Source organism: Cherax quadricarinatus, chromosome 98 (genome assembly GCF_038502225.1).
Source record: "Cherax quadricarinatus isolate ZL_2023a chromosome 98, ASM3850222v1, whole genome shotgun sequence".
NCBI classification, from domain to species: domain Eukaryota; kingdom Metazoa; phylum Arthropoda; class Malacostraca; order Decapoda; family Parastacidae; genus Cherax; species Cherax quadricarinatus.
This window is the reverse complement of record NC_091389.1, coordinates 8,578,811-8,599,653: the sequence shown is the minus strand read 5'-3', so window position 1 is coordinate 8,599,653 and position 20,843 is coordinate 8,578,811. Positions and strand designations below refer to the sequence as shown.

The 20,843-nt window shown below is 42.2% G+C and overlaps 2 protein-coding genes across 30 annotated transcripts in view; one reads left to right on the top strand and one right to left on the bottom strand.

Annotated features, from left to right (window-relative positions):
- The window catches only part of LOC128702468 (tigger transposable element-derived protein 1), a 490,624-nt gene that overhangs the window by 276,423 nt on the left and 193,358 nt on the right, over nt 1–20,843 (bottom strand). The gene's annotated exons all lie outside the window — the stretch shown is intronic.
- Nucleotides 1–20,843, top strand: part of cora (erythrocyte membrane protein band 4.1 like coracle) — a 139,065-nt gene that overhangs the window by 18,311 nt on the left and 99,911 nt on the right. For 13 of the 17 annotated variants that reach the window (XM_070105299.1, XM_070105303.1, XM_070105304.1 and 10 more), the window contains exon 2: nt 18,027–18,334. The exons of 3 other annotated variants lie outside the window; for them this stretch is intronic. In XM_070105299.1, coding sequence (XP_069961400.1) covers nt 18,290–18,334 — 45 coding nt within the window. In that variant the 5' untranslated portion in view covers nt 18,027–18,289. Of the gene's footprint in view, nt 1–11,424; nt 11,481–18,026; nt 18,335–20,843 lie in introns of all 17 variants that reach the window. One more of the 17 variants, XM_070105300.1, reaches the window with a different exon arrangement.

Genomic DNA, 20,843 nt, shown 5'->3' with positions numbered 1-20,843 from the left:
GGACTTTTCTATGCGTAATGTAGATTATACATTAATAGTACAGTATACAAAATTGACAAGTAGACGATTAAGATACGTCAACACCTTTGGAGATATTTCACTAACCAATGGTTTTATCAGTCTAAGACAGGTACAACATCAATTTTCTGGAACTTTGGTTCCAAAGCCTTTCTGGATTACTGCTTTTCCACTTTTAGACAGCACAGTATTCCTTGGTCTTGGGGTTGGATAAGTGACATACAGTTTGGTGGTAAATACACTGCCATAGGAATTTCAAGGTCCTGCTCGTAAATTTGTATGGTTCCGGACCATCAGTGTCCGGAAAATCAATGCCGTACCTGTACAGAGAATAATGCTGGATGAAGATTAAGACAAATGTGCAACAGTTTGGTATATTTATTAATAAAATGTTTTGCTTACACAGCTGACTTCTTCAGTCATGTACAAAGGCAGCAGTAGTAATGAAATGAAGATGATGTAATCAGTCCATCATCCTTGGAGAAAAATTATTTGAGGTGGTCAGTCCCTCGGAGAAGAGACTGTTAGTGAAACTTCTCCACTGTGAAGGTACCCAAGTGTTGTACTCGTCTTATTCACCTTGTAGGAATGTTGAGAGCAGCAGTGCATGCAGCAGCAGTTTCACTGAGGCAGCAGTGCAGGTGGCAGCTGCTCTGCTGAGGCAGCAGTGCAGGTGGCAGCTGCTCTGCTGAGGCAGCAGTGCAGGTGGCAGCTGCTCTGCTGAGGCAGCAGTGCAGGTGGCAGCTGCTCTGCTGAAGCAGCAGTGCAGGTGGCAGCTGCTCCACTGAGGCAGCAGTGCAGGTGGCAGCTGCTCCACTGAGGCAACAGTGCAGGTGGCAGCTGCTCTGCTGAGGCAACAGTGCAGGTGGCAGCTGCTCTGCTGAGGCAGCAGTGCAGGTGGCAGCTGCTCTGCTGAGGCAGCAGTGCAGGTGGCAGCTGCTCCACTGAGGCAGCAGTGCAGGTGGCAGCTGCTCGGCTGAGGCAGCAGTGCAGGTGGCAGCTGCTCCGCTGAGGCAGCAGTGCAGGTGGCAGCTGCTCCGCTGAGGCAGCAGTGCAGGTGGCAGCTGCTCCGCTGAGGCAGCAGTGCAGGTGGCAGCTGCTCCGCTGAGGCAGCAGTGCAGGTGGCAGCTGCTCCGCTGAGGCAGCAGTGCAGGTGGCAGCTGCTCCGCTGAGGCAGCAGTGCAGGTGGCAGCTGCTCCGCTGAGGCAGCAGTGCAGGTGGCAGCTGCTCCGCTGAGGCAGCAGTGCAGGTGGCAGCTGCTCCGCTGAGGCAGCAGTGCAGGTGGCAGCTGCTCCGCTGAGGCAGCAGTGCAGGTGGCAGCTGCTCCGCTGAGGCAGCAGTGCAGGTGGCAGCTGCTCCGCTGAGGCAGCAGTGCAGGTGGCAGCTGCTCCGCTGAGGCAGCAGTGCAGGTGGCAGCTGCTCCGCTGAGGCAGCAGTGCAGGTGGCAGCTGCTCCGCTGAGGCAGCAGTGCAGGTGGCAGCTGCTCCGCTGAGGCAGCAGTGCAGGTGGCAGCTGCTCCGCTGAGGCAGCAGTGCAGGTGGCAGCTGCTCCGCTGAGGCAGCAGTGCAGGTGGCAGCTGCTCCGCTGAGGCAGCAGTGCAGGTGGCAGCTGCTCCGCTGAGGCAGCAGTGCAGGTGGCAGCTGCTCCGCTGAGGCAGCAGTGCAGGTGGCAGCAGCCCGGTCATAATGTTGAGAACTCTTCACAAATATTTCCTTGAGTGCAGTGCAAAACTTCAGTGAATAAGTGTGTAGTGTTGAACTTGTATGAAGTGTCTTGGAGGGGGGAGGGATGTGTGGGGCCTCTTCTGGAGTCTCTGGGTAACTTTTAATGTGGTTGTTTGCCTAGTTGTGTGCGTGGGGGGTTGATTCCACCATTACTTCTCAGTTGCATAGCCATTCCAGGCTATGGAGGCCAGCGGAAATGAACTGTCGTTTCTCCAAAGCTATGTAGGTAGATAGTCTTTCTTGGATAACTTCCTAAAGCACTTTTGGTAAACTCAGCCTGTGACTGGTTTTAAAGAGTTTTCTACCCCTTCCCCTTTCTTTGTCCCCTATATCCTGGCCTGAGGTTAAAATTTTTTTAACCTGCCTGGTCAACCAGGCTGTAGTTGCTATTAGCCAGCAGGTCTGCATAGTCATCACAAAGTAATGCAGATGACTCAGCCATTTGGAACTTGGTTCACTTGTCTCAGTCATCCCTGTCATTTCTGATAAGCATTATTATCTTAGAGTTTATATCTACTCATGTTTACTTGATTATGTCACTCATGCCATTGATTTTATTGACTAGCTAGTAATTCCGCAGCTTCTGTTGTGCTTGAATTAAACAATGTTCAGTAAATTTAACTTCAACAGAGTTGACTTGGACAAGATAAACAAAACTAGTAAACATACCCGAGAAACAGTTCCGAGCTCCCCTAATCCACACCGGTGCTTGGAAAAGCCTAACACAGGCAAGATCTGTATAATATGTATTCTGCTAAAAGACCCAATATCAGTAATATCCCCCATTGAAATATCGGTAATATCTATATCAGTAATATCTCCACTGGAATATCGGTAATATCTATATCAGTAATATCTCCACTGGAATATCAGTAATATCTATATCAGTAATATCTCCACTGGAATATCAGTAATATCTCCACTGAAATATCAGTAATATCACCACTGAAATATCTAATATCACTACTGAAATATCAGTAATATCACCACTGAAATATCTAATATCACCACTGAAATATCAGTAATATCACCACTGAAATATCAGTAATATCACCACTGAAATATCAGTAATATCACCACTGAAATATCAGTAATATCACCACTGAAATATCAGTAATATCACCACTGAAATATCAGTAATATCACCACTGAAATATCAGTAATATCTCCACTGAAATATCAGTAATATCACCACTGAAATATCAGTAATATCTCCACTGAAATATCAGTAATATCACCACTGAAATATCAGTAATATCTCCACTGAAATATCAGTAATATCACCACTGAAATATCAGTAATATCACCACTGAAATATCAGTAATATCACCACTGAAATATCAGTAATATCACCACTGAAATATCAGTAATATCACCACTGAAATATCAGTAATATCACCACTGAAATATCAGTAATATCACCACTGAAATATCAGTAATATCTCCACTGAAATATCAGTAATATCACCACTGAAATATCAGTAATATCACCACTGAAATATCAGTAATATCACCACTGAAATATCAGTAATATCACCACTGAAATATCAGTAATATCACCACTGAAATATCAGTAATATCACCACTGAAATATCAGTAATATCACCACTGAAATATCAGTAATATCACCACTGAAATATCAGTAATATCACCACTGAAATATCAGTAATATCACCACTGAAATATCAGTAATATCACCACTGAAATATCAGTAATATCACCACTGAAATATCAGTAATATCACCACTGAAATATCAGTAATATCACCACTGAAATATCAGTAATATCACCACTGAAATATCAGTAATATCACCACTGAAATATCAGTAATATCACCACTGAAATATCAGTAATATCACCACTGAAATATCAGTAATATCACCACTGAAATATCAGTAATATCACCACTGAAATATCAGTAATATCACCACTGAAATATCAGTAATATCACCACTGAAATATCAGTAATATCACCACTGAAATATCAGTAATATCTCCACTGAAATATCTAATATCACCACTGAAATATCAGTAATATCACCACTGAAATATCTAATATCACCACTGAAATATCAGTAATATCACCACTGAAATATCAGTAATATCACCACTGAAATATCTAATATCACCACTGAAATACCAGTAATATCACCACTGAAATATCAGTAATATCACCACTGAAATATCTAATGTCACCACTGAAATATCAGTAATATCACCACTGAAATATCAGTAATATCACCACTGAAATATCAGTAATATCTCCACTGAAATATCTAATATCACCACTGAAATATCAGTAATATCTCCACTGAAATATCAGTAATATCTCCACTGAAATATCAGTAATATCACCACTGAAATATCAGTAATATCACCACTGAAATATCAGTAATATCTCCACTGAAATATCAGTAATATCTCCACTGAAATATCAGTAATATCACCACTGAAATATCTAATATCACCACTGAAATATCAGTAATATCACCACTGAAATATCAGTAATATCACCACTGAAATATCAGTAATATCACCACTGAAACATTACTGATATAGAACAGAAACTAAAACATTCTTAATAAATAGAAGAAACAAATAGCAACAAAGAATCATTTAGAAAATTATAAAAATCCAGCGTATTTCTACTCATATACAAAATATCCAAATTGAAAAACACCTTGAATCAGTGTTCAATAGTACACTAAGTGATGCCAGAGTGTTTTTTTTTTTTTAACAGGGTTTGACAAGGTTATGTTCAGGTTTAAGCTACTTCCTCACTATCTCTACCCACCATCATGACTCGCAAATTCGTAACGACACGATTGCAAACAAACCATACCATGGGTGGGGAGAGAACTCATGGTCTGTCATTAAACTCCAGACTGATGTGTTAGCCACTGGGCCAGCTGGCTACAGTAAGATTCATCCAACTAGGTATATTTATACACCATAGGAAGGTTAGCATAGATTCCACTGGAGTGTTATGAGACCCGTAACGGGTTTTATCCCTGCCCGTGGTATGGTTTATCTATACCCACCCTGCAAATTACGGATTGACATCAGCACAGTTCCCCCAGAATTCGAAAAGGAAATAGAAAACACTTACACATGCAGCACCAGGACCTGATATGTGGAATTTGATATCCAGAAGTACAAAATACAACTGGCACAAATACTCTGCTGTCTTTGTAAGAGCTTAGAACTAGGTGGTAATCCCAGAGGATGCCACCCACAACAGGTTACTAAAACCCAGGTACCTACTTACTGCTAGATGAACAGGGGCAGCAAGTCTAGGGAAACATGCCCAGCATTCCACCTGTGCTGGAAGTGATTTCCGGTCCCTTAGTGTGAGAGCTGAGGACACTTACCAAGTGAATCACTGCACTTTAATTTTAATAAAATACTATAGTGAGCACCAAGTGTCTTCGTTATTTTCTACCTGTAATTCTATAACACAGGTGAGTGTCTAGGAGCAGCCCTTGTCAGTGGAAATAAGCCCCCCCCCCCCTTTTTTTTTTCCTGTTTAGTAGTGGTAGCATGACCCCCCCCCCCCCAAAAAAAAAAAAAAAATCAATCCATCACTGTCTTGCCAGAGGTGCGCTTACACTACAGTTATAAAACTGCAACATTAACCCTTTGAGGGTCCGTCCCGTAGATCTACGGCTTTATGTTCAGGGTCCAAACCGTAGATCTATGTCATGAGCTCAGCTCACTCTGATAAACTGTGAGAGGTACATTTGGGCCTAGATGTGAGAGAATACATCTGTGTGGTATGTGTGCACCACATAAAACAGATCCTGCAGCACGCTGTGTATAATGAGAGAAAAAAGCTGAAATCATGATTTTTCAATTAAAACAGCGACTTTTCAGTGTTTTTTTGTATATTTTTTATAGTTCTATTTGCAATTTCTTGGTCTCATTTGATAAAATGGAAGACATATTACAGAAATAGAGATGATTTTGATTGGTTTTAGCAGTGGAAATGGCTTGAAACTGAGCTCAAAGTAACAGAAATGTTAAATTTTTGCCAATATTCAAGAGTAAACAAACGACCTCACACGTCTAATACATGCTAGCTGGTGGGTCTAATATGCATTCACAAATATCTGGAGAGAGTTCCGGGGGTCAACGCCCCCGCGGCCCGGTCTGTGACCAGGCCTCCTTAGGTCAGTGTCCCAGGATGCGACCCACACCAGTCGACTAACACCCAGGTACCCATTTTACTGATGGGGAACATAGACAACAGGTGGAAAGAAACACGTCCAATGTTTCTACTCTGGCTGGGAATCGAACCCAGGCCCTCACCGTGTGAAGCGAGAGCGTTAACCACCAGGCATAACAGTAAATCTTCTATTTTTTTGTGTGAATAAAAATTCATTGTGAATAAAAAATAAAAATGGAATTTATTTGTAAAGCCTCAAAACGTAACTAATGAACAGAGGAAATGTTAGTTTAGTTCCAGGAATACCTACATTGTTTATTCTGGACCCTATTTTGAAATTGGAATATTTTGAACTTTGTGTTAAATTAGCCAAATTAACAGTTTCCGATCACTTTAATTTGTAGTTGAAACGTTGACTTGGCGATTTCTTGTGCTCAATCGATAGAATAGAAGTAATACTAGTGAAATAGCTAAGAATTTGGTTGACTGGAATAATGTAATTGGCCTAAAATGGGAGTCAAAGTCGGCAAAATTGCCAATTCGTAAATATCGCTGACACATCAAAATTCGCGAGAGCATAATTTCGTCAATTTTCCATCAAATTTCGTACTTTTTGTTTTATTACCTTCACAAAAATATTCTCTACCATTTCATAAGAAAAAATTAATTTTTTTTTTGAAAATTCTTGGACACTGGGGCACCACTTCAGATTTGGGCCTTGGACCCTGAAGGGGTTAACACCCCTCCTTCAGAGTGCAGACACTGTACCTCCCACCTCCAGGACTCAAGTTCGGCCTGCCGGGTTCCCTGAATCCCTTCATAAATGTTACATTGATCACACTCCAACAGCACGTCAAGTCCTAAAAACCATTTGTCTTCATTTGCTCCTGTCTAACACACATACTTGCTGGAAGTCCAAGCCCCTCGCGCACAAAGCCTCCTTTACTCTCCCTCCATTTACACCCATGTTGCTGTGTATAATAATTGTATGTACATGTACCTGTACCTAAATAAACTTAGAAGCCTGAAAAATAGCAAGCAGGTAAGGGTAAGTGTCCCTTCAAGGATCATAAATGCAGCACAGAGAAGCGGATGGGATCAAGCAAGCAAGCAAGCAAGCGGAGTGAAGCGTATGCCAGCGGGGTGGATAGCGGTGTACCAAGTCATGACTGCGGTAACCTCCCTCTTAATGAGGCTGTGGCTATTCTACTCAGCGTGCACCTGTGCCCCCAGGCAGGCACACCTCGTTAACATTCGCGCCTTTAACCCGGTTTATCCAGCACTGGCTCGGCGCGGTCATTAAATCCAGGAGTGAGCGGGCTGGCCTCGGTGTCGAGTGGGACAAGAGGTGGCACTGCTTTGCAAGGGGTAGATAGATGGTGAGAGGGAGTGTCAGCCATTAGCAAGTTATGTAATAGATTTATGACCAATAATAGTTGAACGATTATTTAATGTACTATTATTATTTGCATAAGTATAATAAATAAGTACAGTGTTTTAAATACTATATCATAATAATAATGGCCCTAAGTGTTTAGTGGTTCGTGAAGGGCAATAAAATTAGAGTACAGTTAGTTGGGCACTGTGACCCGTACGGGTTTAGGGCTTGATTTGAGTAGTATATTAATGGTGAGACAGTGTATATTGTATGGTAGATAGTGGAATGTGGAGACTGGCAAGAGACGAAACACAGATTATGGGAGGCGAGAGAGATAATGACACGAAACAGTGAGAGAGAATAAGAGATGAAAGTAAGAGATAAGGGGTTACTAGTATTGGTAATAGTGTTGGTGGTGGTGATAGTGTTTGACAGGTAGGTATGTATGGATAAATATTTTATTTTTTATTTTATTAACACACTGGTCGATTCCCACCAAGGCAGGGTGGCCCGAAAAAGAAAAACTTTCATCATCATTCACTCCATCACTGTCTTGCCAGAAGGGTGCTTTACACTACAGTTATGAAACTGCAACATTGACACTCCTCCTTCAGAGTGCAGACACTGGATAAATATATAATATATAAATATACGTATATGTAATGTACGGTATGTATGTGTGTGTGTGTGTGTGTGTGTGTGTGTGTGTGTGTGTGTGTGTGTGTGTGTGTGTGTACTGGGAGATTAGTTCAACTAGATGCTACAGGCATCTGGGGATCAATTCTTGAATAAATGTTCTAGAAAACACATGCACACATTCGTGCACAGACGCACACACATGCACACACACATGCACACACACATGCACAAACACATGCACACACACATGCACACACACATGCACACACATGCACACACACATGCACACACACATGCACACACACATCACACACATGCACACACACATCACACACATGCACACACATGCACACACACATGCACACACACATGCACACGCACATGCACACACACATGCACACGCACATGCACACGCACATGCACACACACATGCACACACACATGCACACACGCACATGTACACACGCACATACACACACACACACACACACACACACACACACACACACACACACACACACACACACACACACACACACACACACACACACACACACACCTAGAAAGGAATGATCTCATCAACAGCAGCCAACATGGTTTCAGGGATGGGAAATCCTGTGTCACAAACCTACTGGAGTTCTATGACAAGGTGACAGCAGTAAGACAAGAGAGACAGGGGTGGGTGGGTTGCATTTTCTTGGACTGCAAGAAGGCGTTTGACAGTTCCACACAAGAGATTAGTGCAAAAACTGGAGGACCAAGCAGGGATAACAGGGAAGGCACTACACTGGATCAAGGAATACTTGTCAGGAAGACAGCAGCGAGTCATGGTACATGACGAGGTGTCAGAGTGGGCACCTGTGACCAACGGGGTCCCACAGGGGTCAGTCCTAGGACCAGTGCTGTTTCTGGTATTTGTGAACGACATGATGGAAGGAATAGACTCCGAAGTGTCCCTGTTTGCAGATGACGTGAAGTTGATGAGAAGAATTCATTCGATCGAAGACCAGGCAGAACTACAAAGGGATCTGGACAGGCTGCAGACCTGGTCCAGCAATTGGCTCCTGGAGTTCAACCCCACCAAGTGCAAAGTCATGAAGATTGGGGAAGGGCAAAGAAGACTGCAGATGGAGTACAGTCTAGGGGGCCAGAGACTACAAACCTTGCTCAAGGAAAAAGATCTTGGGGTGAGTATAACACCAGGCACATCTCCTGAAGCACACATCAACCAAATAACTGCTGCAGCATATGGGCACCTAGCAAACCTCAGAACAGCATTCCAACATCTTAATAAGGAATTGTTCAGGACCCTGTACACCGTGTACGTTAGGCCCATATTGGAGTATGCGGCACCAGTTTGGAACCCCACACCTAGCCAAGCACGTAAAGAAACTAGAGAAAGTGCAAAGGTTTGCAACAAGACTAGTTCCAGAGCTAAGAGGTATGTCCTACGAGGAGAGGTTAAGGGAAATCAACCTGACGACACTGGAGGACAGGAGAGATAGGGAGGACATGATAACGACATACAAAATACTGAGAGAAATTGACAAGGTGGACAAAGACAGGATGTTCCAGAGACTGGACACAGCAACACGGGGACACAGTTGGAAGCTGAAGACACAGATGAATCGCAGGGATGTTAGGAAGTATTTCTTCAGCCACAGAGTAGTCAGGAAGTGGAATAGTTTGGGAAGCGATGTAGTGGAGGCAGGATCCATACATAGCTTTAAGCAGAGGTATGATAAAGCTCATGGTTCAGGGAGAGTGACCTAGTAGCGACCAGTGAAGAGGCGGGGCCAGGAGCTCGGACTCGACCCCTGCAACCACAATTAGGTTGTGTGTGTATGTATGTGTGTACGTATATATATATATATATATATATATATATATATATATATATATATATATATATATATATATATATATATATATATATATATATATATAATAAATAATATCTCATTCAGTCATTCTTCAAACAGGAGCATTAAAGCTCATAAGTCATGGAACACGATGTGTGATTTATTATTATTTTTTTTATCACACTGGCCGATTCCCACCAAGGCAGGGTGGCCCGAAAAAGAAAAACTTTCACCATCATTCACTCCATCACTGTCTTGCCAGAAGGGTGCTTTACACTACAGTTTTTAAACTGCAACATTAACACCCTTCCTTCCTGTGTGATTAGGCTATTATTATTATTGTTATATTTCTTCTTACCTACATGAGTCCTGGAGGGGTTTGAGATATTTGCAGTTTGGAGGGACATCTAAACTGCCATATCTGAGCGCCTCTGCAAGGGCAGTGATTGTGTGCGTGTGATGGTGAAAGTGTTGAATGACCAAAAAAAAAAAATTGTTTTTTTTGTGGGGGGGGGGGGTGTTCTTTCTTTTTGGGTCACTCTGCCTCGGTGGGAAACAGCCAACGTGTTAAAAAATATATATGCAAGTATGGTGGTGAAGCAGCAGGAGGGAGAGAGAGTACTGGAGGAAGTATTGTCTGGGTGGGTGGAACAAAGCCAAGAAAGACAATGACACTCGGTGGTGCCACGCCTACCACTTGTCAAATACTGTACTTACCTTTATTTTGCTTATTTTTTTTTTTATCTGCAAGAATTGTGGGTTGCTGTAGAGTGAGTGAGTGTACTCACCTATTTGTACTCGCCTATTTGTGGTTGCAGGGGTCGAGTCACAGCTCCTGGCCCCGCCTCTTCGCTGATTGCTACTAGGTCCTCTCTCTCCCTGTCCCATGTGTGTGTGTGTGTGTGTGTGTGTGTGTGTGTGTACTCACCTATTTGTGGTTGCAGGGGTTGAATCATAGCTCCTGGCCCCACCTCTTCACTGATTGCTACTGGGTCCTCTCCTTGCTCCATGAACTGTATCATACCTCGTCTTTAAACTACATATGGTTCCCGCCTCCACTACATCACTTGCTAGGCTATTCCACTTCCTGACAACTCTGTGACTGAAGAAATACTTCCAAACATCCCTTTGACTCATATTGTCTATAATTGTTTAAAATTTTGTTTTGCAAGCATAGAGGAAACATTATGAAATCGATGTTGGGAACTGCAAAAGAAAATTAATTTAGATGAGCCTGGCCCATTGCCAGGCTCCAAGAGCAGTAAAATTATCGAAACTCTTTAAATAAATTTTTTTTTTTTTTTTGAAAATTCTTGGACACTGGGGCACCACTTCAGATTTGGGCCTTGGACCCTGAAGGGGTTAACACCCGTCCTTCAGAGTGCAGACACTGTACCTCCCACCTCCAGTAGTAGATTGATGATAGGTTGGGTTTTGAGGCCCCGAGGCTACTACAGAACCCAGAAAAGTAACTCGTATAAGAAGGGTTAAACCATGGCATTTCTGGCTGTGTATTCTTCCTCCATTGAATTTATTCATATGGGAATAGTCATCAGGTAATTATTTAGGTAAACAAATGGATTTTTTTTTTTAAGGTAGAGTGTTTACATCATTACTAAACAGTTCCTCCTTCAACAGCTTTTGGATTGCGCCGACCTGGAAAGCGAGTTGGATCCAGCATGGGGTGTTGTACAGTGAGTTGGTGCATAGAGTGATTAACCTTCCAAGCTTTTCTTGGGGTCCCTATTCAAAACTGTTTGACGTGTGCATATTAAGTGTTGCAGAACTAACCTACCTAACACAGTGTAGTAGTGTAATACGCACTGGTGCAACTAGCATTGGTGCAACTAGCATTTGGTGTAACTAGCATTTGGTGCAACTAGCATTGGTGCAACTAGCATTTTTGCAACTAACATTGGTGCACCAAGTTATAATCTCTTATGTAGTTATCAATATACAGAAGGGCCCTGCATATACAGTGCCTATTTTCAGTGTTCCATGTTTTCGTTGGCTTTCAATTGAGTCATTGTTCATTACGTTCCACCCGCTGGTGATAGTCACCACCAAGTGGAACATAATAAACAATGGCTTAATTTGAAGCCAATGAAAATGTGGAACACTGAGGAGGTGGTTGTATATGCAGGGCCCTTCTGTGTGTCGTCGGTGACATTGTAAGCCTCTTGAAAAAATGTGTACCTTACCTATAATTAGTGTACCATTGTTCATGAATATCGTATGGTACTGTTTGTTCAGATCTTAACATCTGTCAACACAGTCATCTGATTGGTACTTCTAATACAGTCAGTTTGTGCCTGGGGGTGAGAACAGGACTATCATGTATGAAAACACGGAAGCTGAATGTGTTTGTGATCAGCCAGGTTGTGGCACCTGTGTTCTTCATGCTGCTGTCACCAACAGCATTAAGCAGAAGGCCCGGTCTGAGATTGGTCTTTGAAACATAACAAAAATTGGCTGATGTATATACAAGTTAACTTATAAATTATCAATGGAATTCCTTACAGTAGACTGCTGTACGTATTTGGAAATTACTAAATAAAGCACGAGGTCCATGGTTCAACCCCTGGTACAGATAGAAACATTAGGACATGTTTCCTTAAGACACATGCTGTCCCTGTTCACCTAACAGTAAATAGGTACCTGGGTGTTAGTGGACTGGTGTGGGTGTCATCCTGTGACAAGATTGACTTAATTTGCATGAAATGCTCTGCATAACAAGAGGCTTTCTATATTGTATAAGTTGTACATTTACTTGTAGAGATAAAGATAAGTAAGTTTATTCAGGTATACACAAATACAGTTACATAGAATTATCATACATAGCAGCATATGTGTAGACAACCTGGGATAACACAAAAAAGTCAGAGTGACTTCTTTTTATTACAATGAAACAGTGAGAGAAGCTGTCATGAGGGTGCCATCACAAGTGGAGTGCCACAGTGATCACTGCTGGCTCTGATGTTCTTCATTTATGTAAACATCTGCCAGAGATAATTACATATAAATGATTGCAGGGAAATTATGACTTGAGCAGTTGGGGTGATAGCTGTATGGGGAAGTTTAAGAACGAGCCTGGCCCATGGCCGGGCTCTAAGAGTAGTGAGACACTCGAAACTCGTCAAAGGTGTGTCAGAATTCATCAAAGGTATGAGAACAAGCAAACCTCATGCACTTATTGATCATTCTTAACCCTTAATAATTAAATGGTCCAAACGTATACATACGTTCATGCGCGTAGCGCCCCAAACGTATATATACGTTTTCTTTGTCATTCATTCAACATTGCCAACATTTTCTTTGTCATTCATTCAACATTGACTCAGGCTTATCAAAATAAGCCTGAGTCACCTAGACATGAGAGAATGGGTGTGCGCACTCACTGTGTGCCATATTAAAATAATTGGGGATGCCTGGGTACCATATGCTCTTTTTTCCTTTTAAAAGAAAAGATTTTTTTTTTTCCTCAAAAAATTTGGGGCGCTACGCGAGTGAACGTATATATACGTTTGGACCGTTTAAGGGTTAAATTAATATCCCTCAGTTAATAGGGAAAGAATGTTGCACCACAGATGCTGACACTCCTCTACTTGTGGCAGGTTGAACAGGTACACATCAGACAAGCCTAGCCCAGGGTCGGGCTGATAGTGAAGGAAAACTCTCAAAAACAGTCGCAGGTATGTGGTACAGCAAAAATTTGTAGCTGTAATATGGTGTCTGTACCAGACCAGCTAAGAGCTGTTACCTACATCAGCTCATTTGAGAGCATTTTTATTGTTATGAGACATACAAGTAGGAAACAGGATGAAGTTGGAGCCATCTGTGGGCCAGCATTTTCATTTGATCAACTGACTTTATCTCGTTGACATCATTATCCTGTACGAATGTGTTCCATACTAGAGTCATCCTGGGTATGTATGATCTCAGATGGAGTGATGTTCTGGAGAAGGGTACAGCCAGAGTGAAGTTGCTGCTTTCTGCCCGTCTTGTGGCATAAAAACTTGTTTCACGCTGTCCTCGAAGTGGATCAAAGTGTGGTATTTTGACAATATTGGCCTTGTACATAACAGTAAGGCCACCCACATCCCTCCTATGTTGAAGGCTCTGCTGAAATGACAGATCTATCCAGGATGGGTCCAGGCGAGAGATGAAACGTCTTGCTCTGTTCTCTACTCTGTCAAGCAGTTGCAGATGAGAGGGGGGGCAGGCAAACCAAGAAAGTGGAGCATACTCAAGGTGTGAGCGTACTTGTGCCTCGTACAGGATCTTGCAACCCCTACTGTCAAGCAGATGCGAGATACGGCGAAGTGCTGTAAGCTTCCTGGCTGCCTTGTTTGCAAGATTTACAACATGGTTCTTCATGGTTAGTTTGGAGTCAAATTTCACCCCAAGGATATCAACTTCTCCAGGTGCCAACACCCTCCAATTCATCCTTACTACTGCACCAGCATTACCATCGTGGTGCCTAGAGACGATCATCATTTGCGTTTTCTCAGGTGCAAATGTTACTTGCCATCTATTTCCCCAAGCTGATATAGCTCTCAGCTGGTGATTGATGTAGCTTAGAGCAGCTGGCATTTCTTCTCTTGGATAAGTGAATGTCAGTGTACAGTCGTCTGCATATGCATGTGATTCTGGGATGAGATGAAGAAGGTCATTGAAGTAGACATTCCATAACAATGGACCCAGCACGCTTCCTTGTGGAACACTTGCCCCAATAGGATGTCTTGCTGATTCTGTTCCATTGAGAACTACACTTAGATATCTACCATGAAGGTAATCACTGAGGAGACATAGCGTAGAGCCTGCAATTCCCAGTGCTTGAAGTTTTGCTAAGAGGCCCTGGTGCCACACCCGGTCGAAAGTGCCATCAATGTCCAGTGCTACCACACAGCTGACTTTGGATTCATCCAGTGACTGGTGCCACTTAGTGGAGAGGTTTAACAACAGATCAGCAGCAGAGTAACCTTTCCTGAAGCCATATTGACGATCACAAAGTAGTGAGTGGTAGTCAAAAAACTCTGTCATTTGTCTTGAGATTATTGTCTCAAGGATCTTACCAGTGATTGACAGGAGTGACACTGGTCTGTAGTTGCTGATTTCTGATCTGCTCTTCTTTTTGTGAACAGGGACTACATTTGCCTCTTTCCCCTCTCTCTCTCTCCCCTCTCTCTCTCTCTCCCCTCTCTCTCTCTCCCCTCTCTCTCTCTCTCCTCTCTCTCTCTCTCCCCTCTCTCTCTCTCTCCTCTCTCTCTCTCTCCTCTCTCTCTCTCCCCTCTCTCTCTCCCCCCTCTCTCTCTCCCCTCTCCCCTCTCTCTCCCCTCTCTCTCCCCTCTCTCTCTCCCCTCTCTCTCTCTCTCCCCTCTCTCTCTCTCCCCTCTCTCTCTCTCTCTCCCCTCTCTCTTCTCTCCCCTCGCTCTACTCTCCCTCTCTCTCTCTTCTCTCCCTCTCTCTCTCCCCTCTCTTTCCTCTCCCCTCTCTTCTCTCCCCTCTCTCTCTTCTCTCCCCTCTCTCTCTCTCTTCTCTCCCCTCTCTCTTCTCTCCCTTCTCTCTCTCTCTTCTCACACCTCTCTCTCTCTCTTCTCTCCCCTCTCTCTCTTCTCTCCCCTCTCTCTCTCTCTATTCTCACCCCGCTCTCTCTCTCTTCTCTCCCCCCCCTCTCTCTCTCTCCTCTCCCCTCTCTCTCTCTCTCTCTTCTCTCCCCTCTCTTCTCTCTCTCTCTCTCTCTCTCTTCTCTCTCCTCTCTCTCTCTCTCTTCTCTCTCCTCTCCTCTCTCTCTTCTCTCTCCTCTCTCTCTCTCTTCTCTCTCCTCTCTCTCTCTCTTCTCTCCCCTCTCTCTCTCTCTCCTCTCCCCTCTCTCTCTCTCTCTCCTCTCCCCTCTCTCTCTTCTCTCCCCTCTCTCTCTCTCTCCTCTCCCCTCTCTCTCTCTCTCTCCTCTCCCCTCTCTCTCTCTCTTCTCTCCCCTCTCTCTCTCTCTTCTCTCCCCTCTCTCTCTTCTCTCCCCTCTATCTCTTCTCTCCCCCCTCTCTCTTCTCTCCCCCCTCTCTCTTCTCTCCCCCCTCTCTCTTCTCTCCCCCCTCTCTCTTCTCTCCCCCCTCTCTCTTCTCTCCCCCCTCTCTCTTCTCTCCCCCCTCTCTCTTCTCTCCCCCCTCTCTCTTCTCTCCCCCCTCTCTCTTCTCTCTCCTCTCCCCTCTCTCTCTTTCTTCTCTCCTCTCTTCCTATCTCTCTCTCTTCTCTCTTTCCTAGTTTCCCTAGAAAGTCTTACCAAACTGGCAGAATTACTCGTTTACCGACGACTCAGACTTAAGACGGGCTCTCTGACCAGTATTCATACCTAAATAATGTATATTACAGCTGATTTCGTCTTTTCTGTTTATTACAATATACAGTACACTACGGTGTAAACATTTAAAAATATACTAAAAATGTTATAAATAGTGCAAAAGTGACATTAAAACAATATCAAAGATGGTTGACACAAACCCACTACCATTATAGTATGATCCTCGCTTAGCGACGAAATCATTTACCGATGTGGTCTTAGGAAAAGAACTCCGTCATTAGCCCTTTCAGGGTCGAGAGGCCCTCTCCTAAACTTGTTCTCATGTTCAAAAATTTTTCAGAAAAAAAAAATTAATTATTTTTTCTCACGAAAAGATAGAGAATCTTTTCCCTATCATAATGACACCAAAAGTATGAAATTTGATGGAAAACTTATGGAATTATGCTCTTGCGAAGTTAGCGGTCTCAACAATGTTTACGCATCGGCGATTTTGCCCACTTTGAGCCCTATTTTTGGCCAATTCCAGTGTACTAGTTGACAAAAATCATAACTATTTCGCTAGAACCCCATTTCTTTCTATCGAATGAGTACAAGAAACCACCCATTTACCGACTTCAACTATCCAATAAAGTGGTCAGAAATTAGCAATTTTGCCAATTTCACACAATTTCAAAAGATGCCAATTTCTGGTACTAAAATAACATTTCTTCTGTTCATTAGTCACGTCCCCAGGCCTCTCTTAAATTCTTTTGCTTTCCACTTTGAATTTTTATTCTCACAAAAAATAGAAGATTTACTGTTATGCAGACTACTGTATTAGTGTAGAAATGGTATAAATAATATCATCACACGTGAAAGAATATTAAACTCACCAGTTGACATGTATTGGACGAGTAGCATGATTTGTTTACTTTTGAACTTTTGCAAAAATTGAAGATTTCTACTACTTTGAGCTCAATTTCAAGGAACTTTTCATTGTGAAACCAGTCAAAATCATCTCAATTTCTATAATATGTCTTCCATTCTATAAAATGAGACCAGGAAAACTAAAATACAACAATAAATACCATACGAAAATACAGTGCAAAGTTGCTGTTTTAAACCAGAAATACGGTCATAGTTTTTTCGTTTCTCATTATGCACTGTGTGCTGCAGGATTTTTTTATACTGTGCACACTGACCACATAGACCCATTCTTTCATATGAAGGCCTACTAGCTTTCTCTTGCTAGATTTGAAGGCGCTAGAATTTAGGTGTACTAGTACGTCAATAACCCTGGTGCGTAAGCCGTACTAGTACGTCAGAAACCCTGAAAGGGTTAAGTGAGGAGAGGTTGTATTTATATGCAAGGACTTGATACTCCTACACCCATATAGGGCTACAGAAGCTATGACAAAAAATGTTTACTCAAGATATAATACCGCACATTTTGTTTTTGCATTTGTTCGTATTTTTTAACATGTGTTACACCCCTGCAGTGCCTCTAATGGTTTCGAGGGTAAGTACTGTATATATGTATAAGTGCATTTTTAGCTGCAAGTGAATTCGTAGTTTATACAATCATGTCTTAACAGTTTTGATATTGTTGTAACACTTGTTTAATGCCTTTATTTTGTTCTTTATATTACTGAAGTAACAGCTCTAATCTGAATTTGACTTTGCAAAGTGCACAAGTAACACCATTAACCCAGTTTTGTCTTTGAATAGATCAGGGGTGCCAGCACTCTTCATATTTGTAATTTCTTTTTCTCTCTAATTTTTTCTCATTTCTCTTCAATTTTCTTCTGGTTCTTGTTCTTTTCACCTCTTTCATCCCTCTCTACATCTATCCTCTTCTAATTTTCCTTCTTACTATGAAATGTTATTCTTTTTTCTTAAATTCTGCCACATTTTATACCTGGTTTATTGCTTTTCTCCATGGTCACCTTTCTTCATTTGCCAGACAGGACAAGCATTGAAGAAAGTATTTAGAGAAAACCCTAGAGGGAGACTGCAGTAACACTGCATGCAGCACAGCACATGGTACAGGACCTAGGAGTGCTGCCGTGCAGCAGAGAGCCTTGCCCTACACGCCACCCTTGGGCGCTTTGGCATTAAGGTCAAGTCAATCGGGAGAGGACAGGAGTGAAATTGGCTCTTCAGAAGCAAGAGAGACGGAACTGAGCAACTGCCGGGCCTATTTTTTGTCGTCTCAAGTAAACTGTCATGTTTATGCTGAAAGATAAATTGGCCTATCTTGGGCATAGCTTTGTAAGTAGTACTGTACTTAACAGCAGTTCTCAGTACATAGCCCGAAGTAGCACTCTTGAAGAAAAAGGCTTTAGAGGATTGCGATTTCTCAAGTAATTTTTTCCATCGTACTTCTGCCTTTTTGAGCAGAGATGAAACAGTACCATGTTAGTAGGTTGGCAACCACAGTAGTGCTTTATATTTTTAAGAGATTCCCATCTTCCTGGAATTTTAAGTTTTCAGCTTGTGTTGTTAAACTAGCGTAGTTTTGACCCAGTGAGCCTTTTTTTAGACTAAGATTTTCAGCGATGCCATTTGAAGAAATTGATCCTGACAAGCTGTTGCACTGAGTATTTTTTTATGTTGCTGCCTCTGAAGAAGATCTACATAGCTGAGGCAGTTTCAAGAAATTTAAAGTCTGCATCATAAGGGTGTTTTTTGTAGATTTTTCCCGAGATTCGCTAGTAAAAACAGAATGTTTTGTTTATTGCAAGACATTTAATATGGTTATAGTATTTAGCTCTGCTGCTATTTATACTAGATTGCATGCTTAAACTGAGCATAGCCCTCGTGTGTCCTTAAACTATACAGGTGCTCCTAGACTTATGATGGTTCGACTTATGATATCTCGACTCCATGATGGTGCAGCATCAATTACTTTGGAGATGAAACTAGATAATTACCCAGCATGAAGGTGGCAAGTCCATAACTTGTATACTTTTTTTTTTTTTTAATTTTCGATACTGGTATTTAGTTAGTTACAATAATTATTTGTTTACTTGTTCAGCGATAGTAGTTATTTATTTACCATATTTCGCAGCTTATAAGACTTGTTTTAGTTTCAGTGGCTCGGCATTGGACGTAACTGGGAGAGCCACAGCCCACCCCCGCACCCCAAACTTATAGCTCCCATCACTGACCGTCAGTTTATAGGATGTAGGATGGTTTTTGGAGACATTTTATGGAAAAATGCGTCTAATAAGCCACAAAGTACGGTATTTATTTACTTAGCACATATTCATTTTCAACTTACAGTAGGTTCATCAGAACATAACCCCATTGTGAGTTGAGGAGCACCTGTATTCAATCTCCTTACATAGCAGTGTTGGGTTAAATTTACATCACCTAAAGTTACGTACACTTGTATATGTGTACCTCGTGCACATTTCTTTATACGTATCCACGTGGGAGTTTAATGTTATCCTTATTTTAGAGATGAGGGGATCCTGTCTGGTGGTGAATTGTTTACTTGTAACAATATGTAAAGTAAAAGGACACAAGTGCAACTAATGTGACATTTTATTGTGGCAACGTTTCGCTCTCCAGGAGCTTTATCAAGGCTTAATAAAGCTCCTGGAGAGCGAAACGTTGCCACAATAAAATGTCACATTAGTTGCACTTGTGTCCTTTTACTTTACATATTGTCGGTAATTCTACCAACTTTATTACTTGTAACAGCAATGACCCTAGTGTAGTCAGCAGGTTTTTGTGCTTGCTTGAGTTGCCTACGATCTACTTATTTGCATCACTTTACCACCTGGGTTTTCAAAGCTAATCTTTCGCAGTCACATGTTGGCAACAACATCCACAACCACTTTCAGGGTCTTTCTATTTTCTCAAATTGCTCCTCAATATGCATGGTTTACCACCCCCTTTGATTTCTGTTTTTTTGACGAGTTCCTTGTGATGGTACAAAAGTGTTGTGTGTGTGTATACTCACCTATTTGTGGTTTCAGGGGTTGAGTCATAGCTCCTGGCCCTTGTGTGTGTGTGTGTGTGTGTTTTGCATACTGTTCTACATTGTCTCATTTCTCTCGTGTATTTAGTGTAATATTTCTTATAATATACATATGTGAAAAATTAAATTCAAATTGTAATTTTCCAATCTGTTGTTTTACAAAGGCATTTTCTTGGGGAAAAGAAATGCTCAAGCAGTGGCTTTCAGACCATTACAACTAAAACTTGAAATTACCCGAGGGTGAGTAGCTGAAGGAATGAGCGGGCCCCGCTTTACGGTGTTTCGTTTACAGCGTTTTGCTGTTGCAGTGGTTTTCAATTCTAGCCATTCTTCATTAATCAGACGTCCTACAATAACTATTCACTCACTATAGGCCAATGATGAAAATATTTTAAGGTAACTTATGTGTGTACCTCAGTAGTAGGTTGGTAGACAGCAACCACCCAGGGAAGTACTACCGTCCTGCCAGATGACTATGAAACAGAAACCTGTAACTGTTTTGCATGATGGTAGGATTGCTGGTTTCTTTTTCTGTTTCATAAACACGCTAGATAACAGGGATATCTTGCTACTCCTACTTACACTTGGGTCACACTTCACAGACACGCACATGCATATATATATATATATATACATACATCTAGGTTTTTCTCCTTTTTCTAAATAGCTCTTGTTCTTCTTTATTTCTTCTATTGTCCATGGGGAAGTGGAAAAGAATCTCTCCTCCGTAAGCCATGCGTGTCGTATGAGGTGACTAAAATGCCGGGAGCAATGGGCTAGTAACCCCTTCTC